Source organism: Acinonyx jubatus, chromosome C2, assembly GCF_027475565.1.
Source record: "Acinonyx jubatus isolate Ajub_Pintada_27869175 chromosome C2, VMU_Ajub_asm_v1.0, whole genome shotgun sequence".
Taxonomy (NCBI): Eukaryota; Metazoa; Chordata; class Mammalia; order Carnivora; family Felidae; genus Acinonyx; species Acinonyx jubatus.
In genome coordinates, this window is record NC_069384.1 from 112,649,178 (window position 1) to 112,676,712 (window position 27,535).

Sequence of the window (27,535 nt, forward strand, 5' to 3'; positions counted from 1 at the left end):
ATTAAAAGAGATTCATTTGTCTATTCTGTTTCCTCTTTTGGGGAAACTAACAATACTTCCTAACTTTCTTCCCTTTTTTAGGCCACATGAAACTACCATATGCAATGCCACATGGTAGTAATATGTCAAATGGCACAAAACCATTATTGAGACTCAAACTTATTTGTCTTCTGCCATATGTTACTAACTCCCAGGTTTTAAAATGTCCAAAATGACACTTTTTGTTTACACACCAATCATTTCTAGGTAATAGTAACATGAAGCAAGTATACCATGATATCTGACCAGGCCATTTCATTTTATACATCTTTATGGCAAGAACTGTAAGGCATAAAATATTTTAATTCAAAGATATAAACTTATCATACCCTTAGTCCTACCTTAACTTTGCTAAAATGAGTGCCTGAAAAGCTTCTGATAAGTGTGTTACCCTGGAATGCAGAAAAATATCAAGGAAGGGTGTTGAATGCTATTAACAGTGTAAGCCCCTCCAAAATGCTTGAGAGAAAGAACTTTGAACAAGGATAGACGAGAACTTATTCCAAACCCTTCAGTATTAAACCTCACAAACCAAGATTATGTCCATACGATTTACTATTACATATGGTGATACCACGCTGGCTGGCTTCAGATAAAGACAAAGTTAAAAATACACATATTAATAAAACACTTGTCATTCCTGACATGGAAATAACTGAGCTCCTACCCAATCGTTTCAAAGACGAAACAAGCAAACAAAAAGAGACCCCCAAAAACTCTGGAAGCTTAACTACGTAACAGACATTTTATTTCAACAAACTCCTACAATTCTCCCCTTACTCACAGGTAAAGTCACAGAATCAGCAAGGAGCAGAGCTGAAAGCTGGACCCAACCATATTTGGGATCCAGTGTTTTCCATAATCCACAATGACATGGTATACATTTGCATCACTCTCTTCATATACACATATTTTATTAAAAAACTGAAAGAAAAGCTTCAAAAAAATAGTCTTACTCTATAGAATGTCCTCTGATATTTTTTCTCTTTCTAATGTTAATGTCAATGTGCTAAATTGATTCCAAAACCCATTAATAAGTCTCCATGGGCCCCAAACTACAACACTGCACTACAATAAAAAAAAAAAAAAATTTAATGTTTACTGAGGGGGGGTGCGGTGAATAGGGGAGAGGCATAATGAGAGGGAGACAGAGAATCCGAAGCAGGAGGCTCTGGGATGTCAGCGCAAAAGCCCTATGTGGGGCACGGAACCTACCAACCATGAGATCATGACCTGGGAAGAAGTCAGATGCTCAAGGACTGAGTCACCCAGGCGCCCCTGCACTACACTTTTTACCTCCCGTTTAAAATTCCTTTTAACTGCTACAACAAGTCTAGTTGTGTTTCTCTGAAATGGAACTAATCTTCCCAACCCATTAAAAGCTGTCCTTAAAAAGATAAAACCCTTGAAAGCCCTTTAAATCTTGAATTGATCTATTTCTCTACTACAACCCTTTGGAGGCACACCCATCTTAGTTATTTATATTGTATCAAAAACTGCAGATGTTCTCCTTGGAGAACAACAGATCATTGTTGAAAGGAATGCGTTAGTTTTCACTGTTCCTGCTGCATCACTGAGGAACATTTCACACTCAGGGCAAGTTTGGGGCAACAGAAACGAACCTGAGCAGCTGCCCACGGTGCTGAAACGGAGGATGAAACAATAATTTTGGAAATTTACTCCTGCCAGATTAGGACAAAATAAAGGAATTCACCAAAAACTAGCAGAGAACACTCAGTGGCTGCCACTTAAGTTGCTTGAATGCTTCTCGGATAGCTTGGCTTTTGTGTCTGCCCACTCCCTCACTGGGACAGAGTTCTTACAACAGTGCAGGTCAACTCCGTAAGTACCCTGGTAGAGCTGCTGGCTTTAAGAGGACTGCCACATGGAATCTATCCCTAGTAGAGTCGCGTCCCACCTTCAATCTGAGCTTCCAGTCAGGGGTGGAGGAAGGTTACAAAGAAGGGAGGTGACTGCCCTCCTTTTTTCAAAGGCTACATAGTCCCCGCAACTGTAGTCAAGCGATATCGCCCGGGGACTTTGCGGCAGGTGACTGACCAAGAGAAGCCTTCCAAACATCTTCCCAGGCTCCTGCCACCGCAGGATGGGAATGTGAGAAGCCAAACAGATAATATAACAACTTTACACACAAATTCAAAGGGTGGGGGTGGGGGAGAGCGGGAATCTGCCGTCAGAGGGCAGAGGGTTTTTGTTTTTGTTTTTGTTTTACCTTTTGCAAAAAGCCTATTTCCTCCGCACCCAGCCTGGGGAGGAGCAGCAAAGATCTCAGCAGCCGGGCCGCCACGGAGGGCCGGTGAGGGGGTGTGTTCCCCCCGCCAGGCCCCAAAGGAATCAATCCCCTGCCCGGCCGCCGAGAGGCCAGAGAGGCTCTTACCTGGAAGCCTGGCCCCGCAATACAAATAGGCTCGCCCACCGCGTCGCTGCGGGAGAAGTCCCTACCCTGACTTCATGACTGAATATCCGCACCGACCCCCACAGCCGGAATCGAAGTGGGGACGACAACACCAAGGCTAGACGGAAGTCCCGCCTCGCGGGCCTCATTGGCCGGCACGCGAAGACGAAGAAAAACCATTGGGCCACAGAGCTGTTTGCTAAGGCCCTTCCCACTCTCACACAGCGTCTCGCTGCTTGCTCCAGCTGGCAGGGAGAAAAGCCCAGTTCGTGGAGTGGCGTCTTGGCCGCGTGATCGGTCTTCCCGGGAAGGAAGGGGGGGGGGGGTGCTTCTGCAGCGCAGCTGAAGGATCCGCTTTTTGGCAGGGGAAGGGGCAGGCTGGCGGAGGGGATTGGCTGTGAAAGCCTACCACCCACTGTTCGTCCCCAGGCGTGGAGGCTGCGGGGTCAGCAGGGGACCATACGGAGCGGCCAGGGCCAGCCGGCTTGGTCCGCTCTGGCTTTGGGACGAAGCAGCCCGAGACCCAGCTGGCGGGCTGCCCCTGGGCGGGGCTGGCTCTGGCACTGTTAAGTCTCTTCCCTGCACCACACTCACCCGACTGGCTGAAGGGGCGAGGACGAAACCTCATCCCCACTGCATGGAGTCCAGGCTGAGATCCGATGGATGGGATCAAGTCCCACCAACGCCTTAGATAAGAGTCCGGGTCGCGTTGTTAGAGATGCGAGCAGACTGAAGGCTGAAAGCGAGTACCCGGACGCCTGGCTCGGAGCCGTGCTGACGTCAGCACTCCGGGCCTGACACGCGCCATCCCCGGGACTCAGCAAAAGTCAAACCGTGTGATTAAGCCTTAGGTCAGCCTTTTAAAACCCGAGCCTCCTTTTGGCGAGCCAAAAACAAAACAAAACAAAAAAACTCTTCCTACCGCCCTTCTGATTAACCTTCGGACCCGAGTATTCCAATCTTAAACCAAGCTACTTTGAATTTAAATTACCTGGATTGGAACATCCTCACTGATTAACCAGTTACCAACTAGCTACTTTAAAGAGGCACTGTGCTTACGGCAAAGAATGCCAGGAAACCTAAATTCTGGTCCTGCTTCTGCTTCAAAATAATGTCCCTTTAAAAATCCATTACAGGCTTCGCATTCTTCAACCTCATCTTTTCAACAAAGGAGGGACTAAAGGGGGTTATCACCAAAAGAACCACCTGTAGAACACCACTGATGTAACTTGTAACCTTGATTGCCCTCGGGATACCTGCGTGGCTGGGACAAAAGAATGGGAGGAAAACTTTCCCTACTGTGTATGCCTTTTGAATTTTGAACCTTGTGAATATTATGTACTCAAAATTTAAACACAAAAAATTTTAAAAATAGAATTCAACAACGGCCATCAAAGGTACTTTGCTCTCTTATGTATTATGGGTACATATTCTATACATTCTTTGATTTTCATTAGTTATGAAGACATTCAATACTTAATACACAGATCTACCTCTAAGAAAGTCATAAATAAAGGGGCACGTGGGTGGCTCAGTTGGTTGAATGTCTGACTTTGGCTCAGGTCATGATCTCACTGGTTTGTGGGTTCAGACCACCGGCTGTCAGCACAGAGCCTGGAGCCTGCTTCTGATTCAGTATCTCTCTCTCTGCCCCTCCCCTTCCTGTGCTCTGTCCCTCAGGAATGAATAAACATTAAAAAATATATATTTTATTTTAAAGAAAGTCATAAATAAAAACCAGAATTGGGAAGGAAAGGGGGGGAACAAACAGAAAATCAGAATTGGAAATATTACATTACATAAAGGCTAGTGTAATAAATGCAAACATAGCCACAATATCTATAAGCATTTTATTAAATTATCTCAAATTGGTTTTATGTTAAATCAGAGTTCTTGAACATCAAAAAAAGCAAAAAATAATATTGTCCACATTTTACATGTTAAAAAAAAGCTTTATTTCTTAAATAAAAGCACCTTTAGTATAGATCATTTTAATCTGACTTTATTCTCCTCTTCAGATCACAACAGGTATAGTTCTTCTAGTTATGAACAAGGTAATGTGTGAGCTGTACTGCATTTATGCAGAATTATGCAGTTATTGTCTGCAGAAGCAATTATTCTCCCCATTGTGCTGACTGAAGATAAATTGGAAGAAAATAGATTGGGAAAACGTACCAATTTGTTTAAAAGTAGGTTAGACAGCAAGATGGATAGATATCTTAGTTACATAGTTTTCAAGAACATGAAGTGTTAATATGGCACATGATACTAATAGTTACTAATTATCTCTGTATATTAAAAAACAAATAAAGGAAAATTAGCTTTTAGGACTTCGTATCTCACAGTTTGTTTGGGTTTTTTTACATCCTCCTAAAAGTAGAAACAGATAGCATGTGAAATTGTAGTATTTCCTACCTCCAAATATTATAAGACTGCAACAACAACTAAAAAGACAAGATACCCAAATGCCTAATTGTCTAAAATGGCTTAGAAGTAGTTCTCTCTAGTGCAAAGAATGCAGGCAGTGTCTTTAAGCGCTGATATCAACTAGAAACGTTAAGATGATTCTCAACCTTATTATATTTAGAGTCAGAAAACAAATGGTAATTTTACAATCAGAATAAAACCTATTTTCATTTTGAAAAGAAAATAAAATTATTATTGTGATAAGGAATGGAATCCATAAAAAATCCATAGGAGTTCATATATGTAGGAGTAGGCACATTTGAAAAAGTACAAAACATAACTAAAACTGTTCTAGGGAGTTTTGGGCCAACATTTAGAAAAGACTCCCAATTCTTTTTTTTTTTTTTAAGATTCCCAAATCTTTACCAGATTCCAAACTAATGAATAAGTTCATCTTGTAAGATATATAGTGAAAAGTTCAGAACACGAAAAGACAAGTATCAGAAAGGTTTTTCAACAATGCTTATTTTATTTATTTTCAAGGGAATTGAAAAAGGTCAAACCAAAAAAAAAAAGTCTGTTTCAAGTTAAATGCCTTATTGGGGTGTCTGGGTGGCTCAGTAGGTTGGGTGTCCGACTTCGGCTCAGGTCATGATCTCACGGTTCGTGAGTTCGAGCCTCGCGTTGGGCTCTGTGCTGACAGCTCAGAGCCTGGAGCCTGCTTCGGATTCTGTGTCTCCCTCTCTCTCTCTCTCTCTCTCTCTGCCCTTCTCCCACTCATGCTTTGTCTCTCTCAAAAATAAATAAACATCAAGTTAAATGCCTTATAAATGATCTGGTGGCTGTTTCCCTTGGGGTGAGTTGCCTGCCTCTCTCCCTCCCTCTCTCTCTCTCTCTCTCCTTACCTAAGATGAATGACATACAATTTCAACTTTTCCTTTCTTATTTGGGACACTGAGAAGCAGTCTTCCTCTATTTGCTAACAAAGTTATTACAAAATAAGCAAGCAAAAATTTGTGTGACATAAAGTTAATAAAGATGGAAGAACTCAGGAGTGTGCTTTGAGACAGTCATTTTGGGAAACAATTTGGCATTATCTGGAAAGGCTGAAAAAGAACATTTTCTATGACACAGCAATTCCAACCCAGGGACAATACCCTAAAGAAACACACACACACACACACACACACACACACACACACACACACACAAAAGAAACAAAACAAATTCACATGCAGGTACGTTGTAGTGAAATTTAAAGAAGATAAAAGAAAAACAGCAGTTCTGAAATAACAACAAAACAACAACAACAACAAAGGATGGCAGCTGACTTTCTCAATAGCAACAACAACAACAACAAAAACCCTGGAAGTCAATGAAATAATATCTTCAAATACTTAAATAAAATAATTACAATCGTCAACCTAGAATTGTATGCTGATTGCATCATTTAAATGTGAGGGCAAAGTAAAGGCATTTTCAGAGGAAAAACAGCATTTACTTCTAAGAGACTTTTATTGATAGAACTTCTAAAGGATGTCTTCAAGAAGTCAAAAACTGAACCGAAAAGAAAAGGGTAAGATGCAAGAACATATGGAAAGCCAAGAAATTGAGTATAATTTTCAAACCAGTAGGTGTCAAAAGGGAATAAAGCATACGTAATTACTCCACTGGCAGGAAAGATGAGGTGGGAAAGGAGCATATTGTAGGTATTATAAATGGACAATACAACACAAGGCACAAGAAATACATTAATCACCCTCTAAAAGAGGTAAATGGTGAGGCAGGGGAGGCAGCACCTGGGTGACTCAGTTGGCTAAGTGTCTGACTCTTGTTTTCCGCTCAGGTCACAGTCTCGAGATCCGTGGGTTCAAGGCCCTTATCGGGCTCCGCTCTGATGGTGTGGAACCTGCTTGGGAATTCTCTCTCTTTCCCTCTCTCTTTGCCCTTCCCCCTATCGCTCACTCTGTCTCTCAACATAAATAATAAACTTCAAGAAAAAAATTTTTAAAGAGGTAAATGGGGCAAACTTCTCAGTTAAAAGACAGATTGTCAGCTATATTCTTTTTTAACAAGATATAGTAACTAAAACTTAAAGGACACCAAAGGGTTGATAATAAAAGGAAGGGTAAGATATGCAAAGCCATTAACAAGCAAAAGAAAGTTGATATAGCTGTATTACTGTCAAGAGGCAAAAAAACAGGCCTAAAGTCAAATGCATTATTATCAGGATAAATAGAACTATTTAATAATAAGGACAAGGGCCGCCTGGGTGGCGCAGTCGGTTAAGCGTCTGACTTCAGCCAGGTCACGATCTCGCGGTCCGTGAGTTCGAGCCCCGCGTCAGGCTCTGGGCTGATGGCTCAGAGCCTGGAGCCTGTTTCCAATTCTGTGTCTCCCTCTCTCTCTGCCCCTCCCCCGTTCATGCTCTGTCTCTCTCTGTCCCAAAAATAAATAAACGTTGAAAAAAAAAACAATGACAAAAAGAAAAATTTGCAAAGAAGTTATTACCATTATGAACCAATATGCATCTAGAAACATCTCAAAATGTTTAAAGCAAGAATTGACAAACTTAGAAGGACAGGTTGGCAAATCCATAATCAGAATAGAATTTTATACAGCATTTTAAGTAAATGATGAATATTTAGACAACATGTGAAACATACAGAGAGCCCTATAAATATTCTTTTCAAGCACACATGGGATCTTTTCCCAAATAGCAGCATACTTATTGTAATGCAAATATCAACAAATATCAAAGAATTAGTGGCCTATAACCCATGTTTTATGACTAGAATATAATATTAGGTTTCCAACTATAAACAGAGTTGGTAATTTTTCAAACTTTAAGAGAATACTATAAAGAACTTTAGAATAATAAATATGAAAAAATAATGGACAATTTCTAGAAAAAAGCTTTAACTTCTGAAACACATGAGATGTAGAAAACCAAAGAAGACTAAGAAAATTGAAACTGTTAAAAAAAATCTACAGCCCTCTCCCATAAAAATCAACTCCAGAAAGTTTTAAAGATGAGTTTACCATACCTTCAAAAAATAGGTAATAAAATTTTCATAGAATCAAAAGGGAAAGCTATTCAATTAATTCCATGAGGATAATATAACCTTGATATCAAAACTGAACAAAGACAGTACAAGAAAAATAATAGGCCAATCTCACTTTGAATTCATATGAAAAAATCCCAAATAAAACAGTGGTAAACTAAAACTAGCAAAGCTTTGAAACAAACAAACAAAAAACGATGACAAAATAGTATTTATTCCTGAAGATAACATTATAAAATTTATTAACAAGATTCACCACACTAATATATTAAAAGTAAAAAGCTATAAGATTACCTTGATATATGCAGAAAAAACATTTGAGAATTAAAGGAGGGACCCATACTGTACAAGACTGTCAAAGAAACCTCTCTGAAAAGACAACATGAGATGAGATTTAAAGAATGAGGATTCCTACATTGAAAACCACAGGAGCCAACTCTGGTCAATTTAAGTTTAAAAAGGCAATTTATTTAAAGGCTATGGGGATACTCACAGGATTAAAAGGATGCCTGAAGTACGCTCTCGTAAAGATCAATAACCAGTAGCTCTAATTGTCCCGTAGAATTAACATTCTCATCCTGGCAGTACTACTCCAGCCATTTTTTATCACTCTGCTTTCAGTTCAAATCCCAGGAAAGGAGTTTTCCACTGGCTTACCTTGTGACACAGATTCATCCCTGATCAGGGTGCCTTAATTAACTGTCCCATCAGATCATACACCAAAAGAGAAAAGTAAGTAATTGCGGTGATATTATCAAAAGAAAATAGAATAAAGGCAGAGTAAGAGCACTCAGAAAGAATTGAACAGCATGTTCAAAGGTCCTGAGGTGAGAACAAGTGGAGCACATTTGTGGCTAAGGAAGCTAGTGGGGCTGGGATGTAGTGAGGGAGGGGAAGAGTGGTAGACTAGGTTGCAGTTGGGCATTACTATTCAAGGTATGGCCCTTGACTGGCCGAATCAGACCTATCTGGGAGTTTGTTGGAAATTCATATTCTCGGGCCCAGGCTGAGAATCAGGCCAAGAATTCTCCAAGTGATTCTTGAATTTGAAAGTCACTGATACAAAGGTTTGTAGACCATAGTAAAAGTTCCAATTCCATCCTAAAGTTAATTAGGAATTTCAAGCAGAGAACCACCCCTGCAATTACATAAGAAATAGATTGAAGAAAGACATGAGTGAAAACAAGGAAACCAGTTAGGAGATTGTTGCAATAATCCAAGAAGAAAATAATGGCCAGAATCAAAGTGATAGCAGAAGAGACAAAAAGAAATGGTCGGAATGAAGATATATTTTGGAGTTCAAATTATGAAGATTCACTGATGGATGTGACAGATGAAGGTTTTTAGTTTGAGCAACTGGGTGGATGGCGGTACCATTTATGACCTGGAGAAACCTGGGTTGATGAAGGAAAACAAAATTTGGGGAGCAAAAAGCACAAGCTCGCTTTTGTACATGTTAAGATTATGATATCCAAGTGGAGATGTCCAGTAGGCGTCTGAATAAAAGTAAGAGTGGTACAACAGGAGGTATAAATTTAGAAAACACAGTTGTAAAAGTAGCATTAAATACACGAGAATGTTTGAGATCATTTATAGTGAGCAGTCTCCTCTGCAGCATTTTAATAAAACTACTAAACTAAATAAAACACATTTAGAGCTAGCCTGTAGCATAAGTCGAGCAGTTGGTCACCTACATATCATGTTTTGAGTAATGCTTGGTTTGGGCCCCCAATTTTTCCCACATGGAAACCTTACAATGGTATCTTAAATTCCTAAATTAATTATTTTCTTTGGAATCAAAAAGATTTAACTGTCAGCCAATGATACCTCACATTTGATAGGTAAGTCCTCTCCCTCAATACTTTCTTGCAGATTGCAAAATCAAATACATTTTTCAGGAAGAGAAGGAAAGTCCACAGAATGGGAAGCACTGAGCAGAAAAGATGAGGATACAGGAGATCTGAGATGGCACTGTCCCAATATGCAGGGCTTTGATGCAAATGCAAGTGTTCTCCACAATTTAGCCACTACAGGGGACAAGACAACAGCATGCGCTAGCAGAAGGGAAGGGACAAGGACGATGTGTTTGATTTTACTAAAGAGGGCAGTGGTTAAAGTTAGAATTTAACTTAAAAGTTCTGTATTGATCTAAAACATTCCAACAAACAAATGATACGTAATTAGCCTACTGTTTGTTCTGTTTCAGTTATGTTGACAATAAACTGTGTTTTAGAACTGCTATTTCTCCCAGTACTGCTTATTTTCCTCATAATAGTTTTCTTTTCTGTTCACTGATTATTTCCTGTATCAAGCATGAATTTATGCTGGCTTTTAAGTCCACAATTTTACTTCCTTGAAAGAGACTTTGCATCTGGTGACTAGCCCCATAGTCTGGAAATTCTCCTGATTTCTATCCTGATTGTAGTTAAGTCTTATCAATCTTGGCAATTTCATGAAATGCATCTGCTCCTAGCATGTTCATTTCCCAAACTAAAGAGTGGGAGAACTCCTTACTTACTCTTGCCATGTGTTCAAATGATCCAATTAAAGCACTAGGTATGTTAGATAGTCATAATAACCAGACACAGTAAAATCTTGGATTGCGAGTAACTTGTTCTGTGAGTGTTCTGCAAGACAAACAAACATTTCTAATAAATTTTAACTTTAGACAAACAAGCGATGTCTTTCAATACACGTAGTACGTGATGCTGAACGTCACCGGGTCACAAATGAGCCAATGGTTCTTCTCTCTCTCTCATTGTGGGATTGTGGGTGGTCATCGCCCATATTCAGATGCTCAGTCTCAGGCCACAGTGTTTGGCAGATATCAGTGATTTTTCAGAACATTGGAAGGTGCCCACAACTGGCACTAGTGTATGTTTTTGTCACTTCAAAGCACATACGGACAGTTCTTTGCTTTTCCATACAAGAGTAAGCTTAGTAAGCTTTGCTTCATTCTAGGTCAGGCTGCCTGAGGATAGACCATTTCCTCTGCTGCCTTATTGCCAGTTACATTAAATACAATATATGATAAGAGTTTATTAATACTGCGTATACGATGGCCCCCATGCAGCAAAAGATTCCATTGAGCTAATAGAGAGCAGTGATTCCATGAGTGATAGTGAAAGTCATCCTAGAGCGCCTGGGTAGCTCAGTCGGTTAAGCTTCTGACTTTGGCTCAGGTTTGACCTCATAGTTCATGGCTTCGAGCCCTGTGTCGGGCTCTGTGGCAACAGCTCGGAGCCTGGAGCCTGCTTCAGATTTTGTGTCTCCCTCTCTCTCTGCCCCTCTCCTGCTCATGCTCTATCTCTCAAAAATAAATAAATGTTAAAAAAAATTTTTAATAAATAAAAAGAAAGTCGTCTTACACAGTAACCCTCCTCTCTCTTGCCTCCCTCGCTCCAGACACTTTTCAAAGGTAAGTGGAGGTTAATTTGTTTATTTTTCTTTATATTTTGTACGTTCTTCGTTTTTTTGTATTATAGCATTATAATCATTTTTATATGAATATTTTTAGCTTGTGGAATGAATCATCTGAGTTTCCATTATTTCTTATGGGGAAATTCGCTTTGATATACAAGTGCTTTGGATTAAAGCATGTTTCCAGAACGAATTATGTTCACAAACCAAGGTTTTACTGTAATGTAAAAAAGATATATATCATATGAGAATTGCTAGAATTGATTGCCATTTTTAGCCTTTCCTTCTTTTACTTAGTCTTCCTTCTCTGTTACTTTAATGATTTTATTGATTATTCATTGGTCTCTTCATATTCAGGACCAAGTAAAATGTCTAATTAGGCAACTTTAGTCTCAAGACTTTCAAATCATTCCTTTCAATATTGCTATTTCCCATGTCTAGCTCTTGATTCCCAGGTGATTGGTGCTCTCAAAATATTCCCAGACTTTTCCTTGTTCCTCTGCACCCCTAAATAATAATAATAACAATGGTAGCAGCAACACTGTACTAAGTTTTTTATACATTATTTGATTAATCCTCATGACAACCGTAGGTTCTACTAATGTGTTTATTTTTACAGATCAGGAAGCTGTGGTTCAAAGAAATTAAATAACTCATCCAAACTCATGCAGCTAGTGAGAAATGGAATAGACCTCTCAGGCTCTGGAACTGGGATTTGAATAAAGTCCATCCATATCAGAGCCTGAGTTCTGAACTGAAATGATGAACCATAAGTAGCCAGCATAACATGAGAAAGAGGGCTTTAGGTTGGACGCAGATAACTCTCCTGGGGGATCTTGGGCAAGTAATGCAGTCTCTTGTTCCTTGACTTTATCATATTCTATCTCTGCATAAAGTACTCCTTATCTGAGCCTGTCCTTCACTCTCCAACACCTGACATTTACCTGTCTTTGATCTCCAAAGCTGTTTCCAGCTGTCGTTGAGAAAATGTTTAAATAAATGATACAAGAGTATTAGCTTTCTTAAAGGTATATATTTTATGTTAGCTTCCAAAACTACCATACCTTAAGTGAAACTGAAATTTTAGATACTATAATGAATGAGAGGAAAAACTTGGCAGGAGAAATCTTCCTGGTATTCCTCCACTATGATGTCACGTAAGCCAGTGCTTCTCAAACATTATTATACATAAGAACACCTGGGAGTTTGTGGAACTGCAGATTCTGATTCAGTAGGTCTGTGGTGGGGCCCAAGATTCTAAAGTTCCAGCAAGTAGCCAGGCGATGCTGGAAATCCCCAGACCAAACTTCTAAAGCATCTGTTCCTTTTACAGGTTGAGTCCATTCTCTTTAATCTATCGTTTCTTTTCATGTTTTTCTTTGCTAAATAGCAAACTCAAGAAACTGTAAAGTCTGATTTTTAGTTCCCTCTTTGGTTGACCCAGGAGGGTATCCCTTACCTTCTTGCAAACTGCCGTGCACTTACAAAGATGCACTATATTTAACTCAATGCATCTAGGTGTTTTAGGATTGCTTAAACCTGCATGATTGCTTTTTCAGTTAAAATTAAAATAATAATATATTACTTTTTAAAAAAAAACCTGGGGCACCCAGGTGGATCAGTCAGTTGAGCGTCAGACTCTTAATCTCAGCTCAGGTCTTGATCTTAAATAAAAACAGAAACAAACTGAGTAAAACTATACCTTAAATGAATCAGGAATAATATGAGGATAGGAAGAATACTGAGAATTAAGAATTCTACTTCCTTTTTTCAAACTTGATTTTATTCTCAAAAAACTGGTCTATTGCAGCACAAGGTCCAACCTAGAACTACAACAAATCCTTTTTTTTTTTTTTTAATGTTTATTTATTTTTGAGACAGAGAGAGACAGAGCATGAACGGGGGAGGGGCAGAGAGAGAGGGAGACACAGAATCGGAAACAGGCTCCAGGCTCTGAGCCATCAGCCCAGAGCCCGACGCGGGGCTCGAACTCACGGACCACGAGATCGTGACCTGAGCTGAAGTCTGACGCTTAACCGACTAAGCCACCCAGGCGCCCCAAATCCTTTCTATGAAAAGCTTTTCCGATTATAAAGAACTACTTAGAAGAGCGAGTCAACACAGTAAATCATCACGCCTAATTCATATTCAAAGTACGGACTACTAGTTCTTAAACTTTTGGTAGGTTGACAAGAGTGAAGCAAGCTTTGTGGTCAAAATAAGCTTGCATATTTTCACTTGCAAAAAAAAATAAATATTTTCTAATAAATATAATTTCTAAAATTTCATGAATTTTAGGGGCGCCTGGGTGGCTCATGGTTAAGCGTCTGATTTCGGCTCAGGTCATGATCTCAAGATTGGTGGGTTTGAGCCCCACGTTGGGCTCTGTGCTGACAGCTCGGAGCCTGGAGCCTGCTTCAGATTCTGTGTCTCCCTCTCTCTCTGCCCCTCCCCTGCTCATGCTCTGTCTCTCTCTGTCTCTCAATAATAAATAAATGTTAAAAAAAAAAAAGAGGCTCATCAGGTGATTCAACTGCATATTTATGCTTTCTTAGATGAAAACAACAGAACTTAGTGACAAAAATTTAAAGTTACAAAAATAAAAGCATAATTATATATTAAAAATAGATGCTGCAATGAGACACCACTCCGCACCAGTCAGAATGGCTAGCATCAAAAAGACAAGCAATCACAAGTGTTGGCAAGGATGTGGAGAAAAGCGAACCCTTAGGCGCTGTTGGTTATTACTAAATTGGTACAGCCACTGTGGAAAACACTATGGAGGGGCCTCAAAAAAATAAAAATAGAATTATCATATGATCCAGCGATTCCACTACTGGGTATTTACCCAAAGAAAATGAAATCACTAATTCAAAAAGATATATGCATTTACTGCAGCATTATTTACAATAACCAAGTATCGAAACAGCCCAAGTGTCCGTCGACAGATGAATGGATAAAGAAGATGTGGTATACGTATATGGTGTGGTGTGTGGGTATGCGTGGGTGTGTGGGGGTGTGTATGTGTGTGGGGGGGTATGCATGGGTATACACACATACACACCCATGCTTCCCCCCCACACACACATACATACATACAATGAAATATTACTCAGCCATAGAAAAGAATGAAATCTTGACATTTGTGACAACATGGAAGGAACTAGAGGGTATTATAATAAGTCAAATCAGACAAAGAAAAACAAATACCATGTGATTTCATTTATATATGGAATCCAAAAAACAAAACAAAACAAAACAAATGAACAAACAAATAAACCAAACAGACTCAAATACAGAAAACAAACTGATGGTTGCCAGAAGGTGGGTGGGGGATGGGCAAAATAGGTAAAAGGGGATTAAGTGGTACAAACTTCCAATTACCAAATAAGTAAGCCCCAGAGATGAAAATTGTAGCATAAGAAATATACTCAATAATATTGTAATAACATTGTATGGTAACAGATGGTGTCTACACATCGCAGTGTGCGCTGAGTAATGTATAGAATTGTCAAATCACTATGTCATGCACCTGAAACCAATATAATATTGTATGTCAACTAACCTTCAATAGAAAGAAAAAAGATGCCATCAGTTCTCCCAACACATCAGCATTCAGCATTTTTCATGCCAAATCATATATTCCCAAGGTAATTACTATTTTAAAGGACCACCAATCATTCAGTATTTCTTTATAATATCATTTACCACATGACATAAAGTTCTATTTCTTGTTGTTTTGTATATATCATATAACATGCATGACATGTATCAATATAGCATAAATCAGAAAATATTTTAAAATCAATTTAAACATGTAATTATTTCAGGTGCACCTGGGAGGCTCAGTCAGTTAAGTGTCTGACTCTTGGTTTTGGCTCAGGTCATGATTTCACGGTTTGTGGGCTAGCAGCATGGAGCCTGCTTAGGATTCTATCTCTCTCTCTCTCTCCCCCCCTTCCCCATGCTCTCTCTCTCTCTCACTAAACAAACAAACAAACAAACATTAAACATGTAATTATTTCCAGAGTTTTTAAAAGGAAACTGAGGTAAGGGGTTAAACTGTAATAGGGAGAATGCCCTGACTCTAAGTGCAGAAATAAGAATCAAGTAATGATTCTTGACAGATTTCCATTCTTGATAGATATTCTTCATAGATATCTATCTATGAAATATATGAGAGATCAGAGAACTAAAATATTACTCAGTGATTATGACACAGTTGTTTCTTTTTTTTTTTAGCTCAGTACAGATCTTGTAACATTACTTTTTTTCTTACTCTTTCTCCCTAGGTATGTGTCATTTTCCTATTTGCTTGTGTCTCCTGTATTTAACCTAATTCTTTCCTACCATTATTCCTACTAAGTACTTGCTTCCCTATTTCCCTAGATTTGTCTTACTTTTTCCATGCTTATCACTATTATCTGACCATTCTCTTTAAACAAAGCTTACTTATTGCTTATTATTTATTGTCTTTGTCCCTCCCCACAATTCCTTACCTACCCTTTAACCTTTCCTCCATTCCAAACACACATACTCATTCACATTAAACTAGAAACTCTGGGGGTGCCTGAGTGGCTCAGTTGGTTAAGCGTCTGGCTCTGATTTGGGCTCAGGTCATGATCTCACAGTTTGTGGGTTCGAGCCCTGTATCAGGCTCTGCACTGATAGTGTGGAGCCTGCTTAGGGTCCTCTTCCTTTCTCTCTGCTCCTTCCCCTACCCTCAAAATAAATAAATAACCTAAAAACAACAACAACAACAACAACAGAAAACACACTGTCTTATTCACTGCAACGATCCCTCACAGAATAATGCCAGATACATATCAAAGGCTCAGTGTACATGCACTGAATGACTAAAATGAATGAACAGTATATCTTCATGTCAAACCAAATGTCTCTTCACTTCTATACCATCTGTTTTGTTTGTATATTTCTGATCATACTTCATCCTTTAATACAGTTCCTAGTCCAGGTGTGTTGGACAACCACCATTTTCCGTACTCATGGAAAATCCCTTAAGGTCACATTCATCACCAAATCTTTCAAGGACCTAGCATATTCTATTGCATGTAGAAAGCACCCAGTAGGCTAACTAAATTAATTAAAAACTCCTAGGAAAAAAAAAAACAACTCAAAAAAAAGCCTCTAGATGCTAAAGCAAGCTATTCCTAGATTGCAAGTAAGAAAATTTTCATCATTGCAAGCTGTCCCTGGATTGCTAAGAGAGTTTTAAGTCTACTTATCATTTAATTATTACAAGGTAACTTTTAATGATATCAATCTACAATAACTAGCTTGTTTATTCACACTGCAAGGCACTGGCCACTGGACATACAAAGGTGATTAAGACACTGCCCCTCCATGGAGGAGGTCACAGTCTAATGGACAGGCTGACACTGACATAATAAATGGAATGCAGTATAAAACATCCCACAATTTAGACATGTATGATGCAGGGGTGCCTGGGTGGCTCAGCTGGTTAAGCATCCGACTCTTGATTTCAACTCAGGTCACGATCTCATGGTTCATTTGTTTGAGCCTTGTGTTGGACTCTGTGCTGTCAGTGTGGAGTTCCTTGGGATTCTCTCTTTCTTCCTCTCTCTCTACCTCTCCCTCGTGCTCTCACAGGCACTCTCTCTATATATACAAATAAATAAACTTCAAAAAATTTTTAAAAATTTATGATGCAGTGAGGGAATAGAGAGAGGGAGGCCAACTTTTCTGGGGAGATCAAGAAGGACTCTTGAAAGGACTGAGTTGGGTTTTGTTTTAGTTTTTGTTTCATATTACTGTATTTTACCTAATTTAATTTTTTTTAATTTTTTTTAACGTTTTATTTATTTTTGAGACAGAGAGACAGCATGAGCGGGGGAGGGGCAGAGAGAGAGGGAGACACAGAATCCAAAGCAGACTCCAGGCTCTGAGCCATCAGCCCAGAGCCCGACGCGGGGCTCGAACTCACGGACCGCAAGATCGTGACCTGAGCTGAAGTCGGCCGCTTAACCGACTGAGCCACCCAGGCGCCCCCCTAATTTAATTTTTTGACTAGTCAATGAGTTCACATGGTTCAAAACTTGAAAGATATAAAGAGAGAATACAAACACAACAACAAATGCTGGTGAAGATATGGAGCAATAGGAACTCTCATGCTTTGCAGGTACGAATGCAAAATGGTACAGCTACTTCAAAAGACAGTTTGGTGGTTTCTTACAAAACTAAACATACTCTTACCATACCATCTAGCAATCGTGCTCCAGGATATTTACCCAAATGAATTGCAAACTTACATCCACACAAAAAGGCTCACACAGATGTTCATAGCAACTTTATTCATAATTGCCAAAACTTGGAAGTAGCCAAGATGTCCTTCAATAAGTGAATGAATAAATAAAGTGTGGTACATCCAACAATAGATTATCCCACACTAAAAAATGGGCTATCGAGTCAGGAAAAAGACACAGAAGAACCTTAAATGCATATTACTAACTGAACAAAGTGTATCTGAAAAGGATGCATATTGTATGATTCCAACCATATGACATTCTGGAAAAGGCAAACCCATGGAGACAGCAAAAAGATAAGTGGTTACCAGGGGTTAAGGGAGAAAAAGGGGTAAATAGGCAGAGAACGGAAGATTTTAGGGAAACAAAACTATTCTGGATGATACTAAACTGATGGATACATGTCATTATACATTTGTCAAAACCCATGAAATGTACAAGACCAAGAGCATACCCTAATGTAAAGTATGGATTTGGGGTAATGATGATGGGTCAGTGTAGATTCATCAGTTGTAACAAACGTACCATTCAGTTTGGGTTTTTGATGTGGGAGGCTGTAATGTGTGGGGGCAGGAGGTATAAGGGTATAGGAGAACTCTATGTACTTTCTGCTTAATTTTGCTATAAACCTAAAAGTTCTTTAAAAAACAATGTCGGGGCACCTGGGTGGCTCAGTCGGTTGAGCGTCCAACTTCGGCTCGGGTCATGATCTCGCAGTCCGTGAGTTGGAGCCCCACATCAGGCTGTGCACTGACAGCTTGGACCCTGTTTCAGATTCTGGGTCTCCCCCTCTGTCTGCCCCTCCCCTACTCGTGCCTCTGTCCCTCTCTCTCTCAAAAGTAAATAAATACTTAAAATTTTTTTTAAAAAACCCACTGTCTATTAAAAAAAGAAAGAGAATATAGTGAAAAGTATTGTTCTCACCCTTGACCCTTGGCTGCTCAAGTCTCCTCTCTACAGGCACCAATGGTTCTAGTTTCCTGAATATAATCCCAAGAACTTTGAGGTATATGCAAACCTTCCATATTGTATATCATATCTATAGACATGATTTCCCTCTTTCTTCCTCAAATGGTAGTATACAACATATTCTGTTTTGCACCTTACTTTTTTCACCTAATGATATACATTGGAGATTTCTCCACATTGGTACAGAAAGAACATTCTTATTCTTTTTTATTGCTGTGTATCATTGTATGAATGAAAAATAATTTATTTAATCAGTCCCCTATTGATGGACATGGAAGATGTTTCTAATCTTTTGCTATTACATACAATTCTGCAACAAATAATGTTGTACCTATGTCATTTGCAAATAGGCATATATATTTGCAAGGATAAAGTTCTATAAATAACACTGCTATGTCAAAAACATGTGCATTTATACTTTAAAATATATTTCCAAATTTTCCTTTATATGGAATTATACCAAAATATACTCCCTATAGCAAAATATGACTACAGACTTAGCAAGAGTATGTAATCAACCTTTTGGATCTTTTCCAATTTCCTGGTAAAAAATAGCATCATGTTATAGTTTAATTTACACTTCCTCCTATTATGAGTTAAGCATATATAATATTTGAAAGCCATTTGTATTTCCTTTTCTGTAAACTGTTTATATCATCTATTCATTTTTCTACTGATTCTTTTGTCATTTCCTTATTGATGTGTAGGTATTCTTTTTTTTAATGTTTTATTTATTTTTGAGAGAGCGCAAGCAGGGTAGCAGTAGAGAGAGGAGGACAGAGGATCTGAAGGGGGCTCTGCACGGACAGCTGTGAGCCCAATGTACGGCTTGAACTCACAAACCGCAAGATCATGACCTGAGCCAAAGTCGGGCACCAACCAACTGAGCCACCCACGTGCCCTAGGTACTCTTTATATATTAAGGAAATTAACCTTTATTTGTAATAGTTGCAAATATCTCCTCACTTTGTCCTTGGCTTTATATCAAGTGGGTTTTTCCATGCAGATTTTTTAAACTATAGTTGAATTTATCAGTGTTTTCTTTAATGGATTCAGTATTTTTTGTCATAGAAAGATCTTATCACTGAAGGTGATTTTTAAAACTTCTTATAGGGGCGCCTGGGTAGCTCAGCTGGTTGAGCATCCGACTTCGGCTCAGGTCATGATCTATCGGTTCATGAGTTTGAGCCCCTTGTCAGGTTCTGTGCTGACAGCCTGGAGCCTGCTTAGGATTCTGTCTCCCTCTCTCTGTGCCCCTCCCTGCTCATAATCTGTCTCTCTCTCAAAATAATAATAATAATGATAATAAAAAATATAATTCTTATAAACATATAAAACTAATGTTTTTATAGTTCTATTTTTACATTTAAATTTTTGATTAATTTTTAATTTCTCATGATGCAAGGTAAAAAGTATAGTTCCTTTTTTTTCAGGTTAATCAAATACTATCTTATTTCCCCACACCATCCCCACTGGCGCAAGATGCCACTTTAATCATATACTAAACTCTTATGAGTCAACTTTTATGCTTTCCATTTTTCCACCGATTTTACTGACTGTTCATGCGCCAGTGCTACACTGTTTTAATTATTATACCTTGTAATATGTTTTAAATCTGGTAGGTGAGTGTCTTTAATTACTCTTCCTTTCCAGAGTTCTTCTAGCTATACTGACAGCTTATTTTTCTATATTAATTTTAAAACCATCTTGCACAGTTCAGAAAAAATCCTGTTCGTTCACAATACTGTACTGTATACTTGAAAATTGCTAAAAGTAGATATTAAATGTTCTTACCACTCACACACACACAAAATGGTAATTGTGTGAGGTGACAGATGTATTAATTAACACTGCTATGGTAACCACTTTACAATATATACATATATCAAATCATCACATTGTATATCTTAAACTTACACAATATCATATATCAATTATAGATCAATAAAGCTGGAAAAATCCTGTTGGTATTTTTGTTGGGATAATATTGGTTTATAAATTAATTTAGGAAGAATTGATGACTTTAATGGTTTTTAACCTTCCTTCCAACGTAATGGTATGTTGGTTTACTTGTTTAAGTCTTTTATGTTTGTTGATTATGTTTTTACATTTATGTTATATATCTCTTATGTGTTTCTTGCTCAGTTTACTCCTAAGATATTTTTTCTTTTATAAATGGAGTATTTTCTTCCATTATGTCTTTTATATCTGTCATTTGTTTCTTGAGAGCTACTAATTTTTATATATTAATTTCAAACGCAGCCACCTAGCTGAATTATCTCATTATTTGTCATAGTGTCAAAAATTGATTGTCATGATTTTTTTGGTTTACAAAAAAAATGTCTTAGAAATGCCTTCTATGATAGGGATAATTTTACTTTTTTCCAATTATTATTTCTCTTACTGAAACATTTTGGCTAATGTTTTGGTAATAACACTAAACAACAATTGTGGTGATCGTGAATATTCTTACCTTGTTCCAAATGAAACTGAATCTTAAAGGATGACTATAAATTCAAACTCTTTTAATTTGGGGGCACCTGGGTGGCTCAGCTGGTTGAGTATCTGACTTCAGCTCAGGTCATGATCTCATGGTCCATGAGTTCGAGCCCCACATCAGACTCTGTGCTGACAACTCAGAGTCTGGAGCCTGCTTTGGATTCTGTGTGTATGTGTGTGTGTGTGTGTCTGTGTGTCTGTGTGTCTGTGCCCCTCCCCTACTCATGCTATCTCTCTCTCAAAAATAAATAAACAGTAAAAAAAAAGAAGAAGAAGAACTCACATAATTTTAAGTGACAGAAACCAATTAGAGCATGCTTAAGCAAAATAGGTGGAATGTATTATATAAATACAGAGTGTCTCACAATTCAAGGGCAGCAGAAACCATGGGAGTGCTCTCTATGTCCTGTGTTCGTCTTCATATGTCTGTTTCATTCTTTCTTCTTAGATTTCTCTGCCACTCAGTCACATTGGAGGAAGAAGATGATTTACCCACAGTGACTAAGTTGCATGTTACAGATCAAACCACAAGTTCTTATTTTCCTTCAGCCAAAAAGAAAGGATTCTGACAGTTCCATTCTGGTCCAAATAACTGATGATGAGAAAAGGGTCACATTACAAACATCACTGCTGGCGACAGAGGTAAGGAGTAAGTACTTAATGACGTAATTTTGAGCGGGGCATTTACTCCAAAGGCAAGACTACTATAACATACAAAAATACACATGTATTTCAGGAAGCTACAAAGCACTTGGTTGTGATTTCTTAAAGTACATATGCTTCTTTAAGATCCTATGTCTTAGGTTGGTTTCTCTGGAAGCAGAGCCTGAGACAGGGATTGGGATGCATATCAATTACTGAGGGAGTGCACAAGAAAAACTAGCAAGGGAGAGAATTCAGCAGAGTTGGGAAGAAGAAAAAGTGAGAAAGAATGTAGTCTCAGGTAAAGTCCAGCCATAGTCTGATCTACAAGAATCTTTTGCAGAGTTTTCACTCCCTAAGATGAGAAGGCAGGCATTTTGTAGTCCCTTAGCCATCTGTTATTAAGGCGGGGTGCCTAGTTGTTTGGCAAGACAGCTCCCATCAACTTAGGGCAATTCTTTAGAGAGGGGGGTGTAGCTATGAGCCTTCGCCAGTCAACAGACACAGCAGCTTGGGGGGAGACACTGAAACAGCATGAACTACAGCCTATGCTAATAAACTTCTTATCAAAATGTTGACAACATAAGAAAATATCATGATGTTGCAACACTTGAAAAATATGAGGCAAAAAGAGTTAGTTTTGCAATTAAATCCTTTGCCCTTTTTATGTTTTCCATTTTCTCAAATTTCTTATGGTTGGAATTCAGGTTGGAAATCACAATGGAATCAACTAACAGGTTAATATTTATGGAGCATCTATCATGTGACTCACATTGTGCTAAATGCTGTTAAGAATACAAAGCAATGCAAGATGAGGATTCTGCTGTGGATGAGGAGGAAATGGAGGAAGAAGACAAGATTTATATACACAAATAATCAGACATAACAGCAGTAAACCAAGTTTATCATACTGGGAGAGCCTTAGAATTAAGTTCCAGTACAAGGCTTACTCTATAAACTTGAGAAATGGTGCTTAATATCTTTTCTCATTTATTGAATAGAGTTTGAAATATTTTCCACCAATGCTAAGGGAAGTTGAAGAAAATAACAATGGTAAATTGTTCTAAATAACATGAAGGCAAGGACTAAAAGACATACAACTATATCGTGTTGCTATTGGAAAGATTCCATTACACAGAGATGCAAAGGGAAAACCACAGTCATTTGCCTCTGCATTCATCTCCCTGGTGCAAGTGGGCATTGTTCTGTACCCCATGGCGGGATTAGAAATACTGCCAGGGAACAAGTACACAAAGTTGTTAAGGAAACCAGAATGCATCAGCTCAGAGTTATTTACAGAGAACTTTCAGGATTATCACATTCAATAAAATCAACTCTGTTTAAACATGCTTCACTGCTTGCCAGTACATCCCAATCACGTATCTATTTTGAAGGGTCTTTCAATCAGCTGCACTTGAGTAAAAATTCAAGAGTCAGTGAATGATGGTCACATCACAAAAGTGTAATTTATGTGTGGCATTTCTGTATTACATGTTTGATCTTGTTCACACTTGCCCCAACCATTGTCAAGTTCGTTGGCCTCTGTAATATTGGAACAAGGTGGCTGTTGACTGCCATTGATAGAGAGACATTTCCTCCAATGCAGCTGTTGTCTGTGTTACCCAATACTGATACAGCAGGACTTGTCTCTTCACATTCTCTCCACTCAGCTTTCAAGCTAGATAGTAACACTGCCTCTGGCCATCGTTTTTGTCCTTAATTGTGAATTGGAATTTTTCCAGCTATCCAATTCTTTGAAAAAAGTTGCAGGGTTGTTTGTTTGTTGAGAGAATGAGGATTTTCATAGCCTTTGAGGGATCTTTTGAACCATTTGATGTTTCAGCAGATGAAACTGTGGAGGCTGTCAAGCTGATGATAAAGGTATGTGCTTTGTCCCTAAGCCACTAAGATGTATACTAATTTTAACTATGCAATAAATTTAAACTGTACGTGGGGCAGAGATACTATTAGGTACATTTCCAGCAAACAGGGAACTAAAACTGTTTGAAAATATCATTATTTGCTTACATAACAGTTTGATAAGGATATAGTAACCATGGAGTTGTTAGACAGGAAGCAAACTGAGTCAGTAATTCTCAGGAAAAAAAAAAAAAGTTTGACTTCTCTTTATGAAATGTGTGGGTTGTGCACTGGCCAGGTAGTATTATTGCAATTCTTCATAAAAGGACAAAAACAGGGCATTAACTCTAAACTATATAAGTAGAGCATGCCAATTGTCAGATAGATGGCCCATTTGGTGAACAAGTAACTAGAAAGATCTAAAAGATTTTTGAGGTGGAGAGGACTATAGACAACTTCTGAGCTATAGCCTCATTTTGCAACCAGGGAAACTGAAGCTCAGAGAGGCTGACCATCTTACTTATGATTACAGAACCAGGATAAGAAATAATTTGGATTCAGTATCTCTTATAAATTTTTAGAAATATCCCCTCTAAAATGGGAACTTAAGACAAATGTTTAGGTCCTGACCATCAGATAGTAGTTAACTTCGAGATGATCATTTCTATTTGCTGAGGAGCATTTATTGAATCGCAGGCACATGATATTTAATAGATTACTATGATTACTGAAATTTAGATCTTCTAACACAGAGGGTCTTAATCTTTCTATGTCATGAATCCTTTGGCAGTCTGAGGAAGCCTATGTATTCCTCAGAATGTCTTTATTTTTTTTTTTAATTTTTTGATGTTTATTTTTGAGACAGAGAGAGGCAGAGCATGAACGGGGGAGGGGCATAGAGAAAGGGAGACGCAGAATCCGAAGCAGGCTACAGGCTCTGAGCTGTCAGCACAGAGCCTGATGCGGGGCTCGAACTCAGGGACTGTGAGATCATGACCTGAGCTGAAGTAGGACACTCAGCCAACTGAGCCACCCAGGCGCCCCCCTCAGAATGTCTTTAAATGCATACAATAAAATACATACAAAGAAAAGGAAACAAGCTATATTGAAATATGGTTTTCAAACATTACAAAACAAATTTGTGGGGTGCCTGGGTGGCTCAGTTGGTTCAGTGTCCAACTCTTGATTTCAGCTCAAGTCATGATCTTGGGGTTGTGGGATCGAGCCCTATGTCGGGCTTCATGCTGAGCATGCAGTCTGCTTAAGATTCTCTCTCTCTCCCTCTGTCCCTTCCCTGTTCACATGCATGCACGCTCTCTCTCTAAAATAAATAAATAAATAAATAAATAAATAAATAAATAAATAAATAAATATTTTTTTAAAAACCAAATTTGTGATATGGTGGACTTAACATATTGACAAATTTTAGCAATGCATCCAATAACTTGTAATTTCAAAGTAGTGATCAGTATAATATTTTGAGATTTCTGCAACAACTATAGCGTGATATGAAAATAGCTATGACTTCTACTGGTGACAAAGTCACAGATATAGCCAACCACTGTTTCTTTAGTTTGTTGCCTATATACACAGTAGTTTGTTGCCTATATATATAATCTCAGTTTAATTTAGAGTTAGTAAAAACAAAATATAGTTATTCCCAACTAAATTCTATCCGTAAACTTTTGTGGAGGTCTCTAGACTCCAAGTTAAGAGCTCCTGTCTAATACCTTTTCCTCTGTCCAAAATAATTTCATAATTCTCAGTGGGGGAAAAAAATGTAAAAGAAAAGCGATTATATTGCGGGTCTAGTAACGTGGAGATACACTGCTTTGATAATGTGCTATTGATTTTTAAGGATTATTTCCACATTCCTCTCTCTGAAGATGAACAAGGCAGGCGGTATCTGGAGCTGATGTATGCTGGAGCAGCCCTAAAGGACAGCTGGAGTCTTGCGGATGTTGGAATATCTTTTTGTTCAACTCTCAAATGCTTTGTTAAGGTATGGTGATCAGAATAACATTTTTTTTAACGTTTTCTTATTTTTGAGAGATAGAAACAGAGCATCAGTGGGGAAGGGGCAGAGAGAGAGGGAGACACAGAATCTGAAGCAGGCTCCAGGTTCTGAGCTGTTTGCACAGAACCCGAGGTGGGACTCGAACTCACGGACCGCGAGATCATGACCTGAGCTACAGTCAGAAGCTTAACCAACTGAGCCACCCAGGTGCCCCCAGAATAGCATTTCTCCAAGATACCTACTTCATTTTGAGTAAAGTGTGGATAATTCAACAAAAGTAATTTCATAACTTAGGAAGAACTTTTCTTGCCTTCTCCTGTCTTTCATTTGTCTAACTGGTCTTATTTCTGCTGTAAGGGGAAATAAGGTGTGGAGTCTGGATAGAGTTCCCCTTGTTTACTCCTTCTCTCCCTTCCCTCCTCTATCCCCTTTGCTGCTGCTCCAAACAGTCATCCCAGAACAACCCACTTACAAATATCAGAATAAGGCCAAGGCGTAGATCTGGAATATTGATGTGGAAGGAAAATTCAATCACTTCCATGGGTCCACAATGGATTAGGGGCAGTGGAGTGAGGAAAGGAAGAAATTCTCAGTAACTGTAAGAATGAAGGGGGGGGGATGGGCACCTGGGTGGCTCAGTCAAGTGTCCAACTTCAGCTCAGTTCATGATCTCACAGTTCGTGGGTTCGAGCCCCACATCAGGCTCTGTGCTGACAGCTCAGAGCCTGGCACCTGCTTCAGATTCTGTGTCTCCCTCTCTCTCTCTGCCTCTCCTCCACTTGCACTGTCTGTCTGTCTCTCTCTCTCAGAAATAAACATTAAAAATTAAAAAAAATTTTTTTAAATGAAGGGGCAGTTTCTACATCCAAATCCAGTGAGAGTAGCCCTTCGTTAATTATGTGTACATACCCCAGAGACAGCCTTTTCCATTTATAGTGCCCTTAATTAGTGGTGCTTAATTGGGGGTCCTTAAGCACTTTACAAAACCCTAAAATTGCAAAATAAGCAAAATTATGTGCCTGGAGATTTTCTGGGTGGAGGATCCTTAACTTCTGACAATTTCTTAGAGACAGGTGGCCTAAAGAGTTTAAGAGCTGATCTCTAGGGAAGAAATATGATTCAATAATAGTTCTTTACCCCAAATGAAAACATGATCCTCAAGAAACTAAGCAAATAAGTACACATTCTCTGCTAAATGGGGCACTAATTTTCTCATATTTAGCACTTAAAAAATGTTTATGATAGCCAAAGCTAATTCTTTTTGTTTTTTAATATGTTTTATTGATTAAGTGGAGAGTCTATGTTTAAAAAAAATACTCTAGAATATTTACTACTGGGGCACCTGGGTGGCTCAGTTGGTTATGTGTCCAACTTCGGCTCAGGTCATGATCTCACTGTTCCATGTCAGGCTCTGTGCTGACAGCTCAAGGCCCGGAGCCTGCTTCAGATTCTGTGTCTCCTCTCTCTCTGCTCCTCCCCTGCTTGCACTCTGTCTCTCTCTCTTTCTCAAAAATAAATTAACATTAAAAACTTAAAAAAAATAAAAATAAAAATAAAAAATAAAATATTTACTACTAAGTAGTAAAAACAGGTCACAGAAAAATAAGCATTGTATGATCTCATTTATGTAAATAAAAATAACATATTTGTATATGTGTCTTTAATGTTTTATGAGCATTTATTCATGTGCTATTGTTATATTATTGAAAACTGTTTAATTACCAAAAAGATAAATAAAAATAACTCTGACTTCTTTTCTCCCTCTGCACTAAAATAATTATAGTATAATACTCTTTTGGGTAGACTAAATTCCATCTCATTTCTTTTTTTTCCCCAATCTCATTTCTTAAATGTCTTTTCCTCATGTCTTTAAATATACTCATATACTATGTTTTTGGTAATGTACAGGATAAACTTTTTT

At 38.5% G+C, this 27,535-nt stretch overlaps 2 protein-coding genes across 5 annotated transcripts in view; one reads left to right on the plus strand and one right to left on the minus strand.

Annotated features, from left to right (window-relative positions):
• The window catches only part of RNF13 (ring finger protein 13), a 157,044-nt gene extending 153,766 nt beyond the window's left edge, over positions 1-3,278 (minus strand). Inside the window, exon 1 of one of the 4 annotated variants that reach the window (XM_015072516.3) lies at positions 3,047-3,278. The gene's annotated coding sequence lies outside the window, so the exon portion shown is untranslated. Of the gene's footprint in view, positions 1-2,434; positions 2,713-3,046 lie in introns of those variants that run through there. The other 3 variants (XM_027061610.2, XM_027061609.2, XM_015072515.3) reach the window with 3 other exon arrangements.
• Positions 3,279-22,756: 19,478 nt separating this feature from the next.
• Positions 22,757-27,535, plus strand: part of ANKUB1 (ankyrin repeat and ubiquitin domain containing 1) — a 30,188-nt gene continuing 25,409 nt past the window's right edge. The window contains exons 1-2 of the mRNA XM_015072518.3: positions 22,757-23,618; positions 25,456-25,599. Coding sequence (XP_014928004.3) covers positions 23,529-23,618; positions 25,456-25,599 — 234 coding nt within the window. The 5' untranslated portion in view covers positions 22,757-23,528. The remainder of the gene's footprint in view (positions 23,619-25,455; positions 25,600-27,535) is intronic.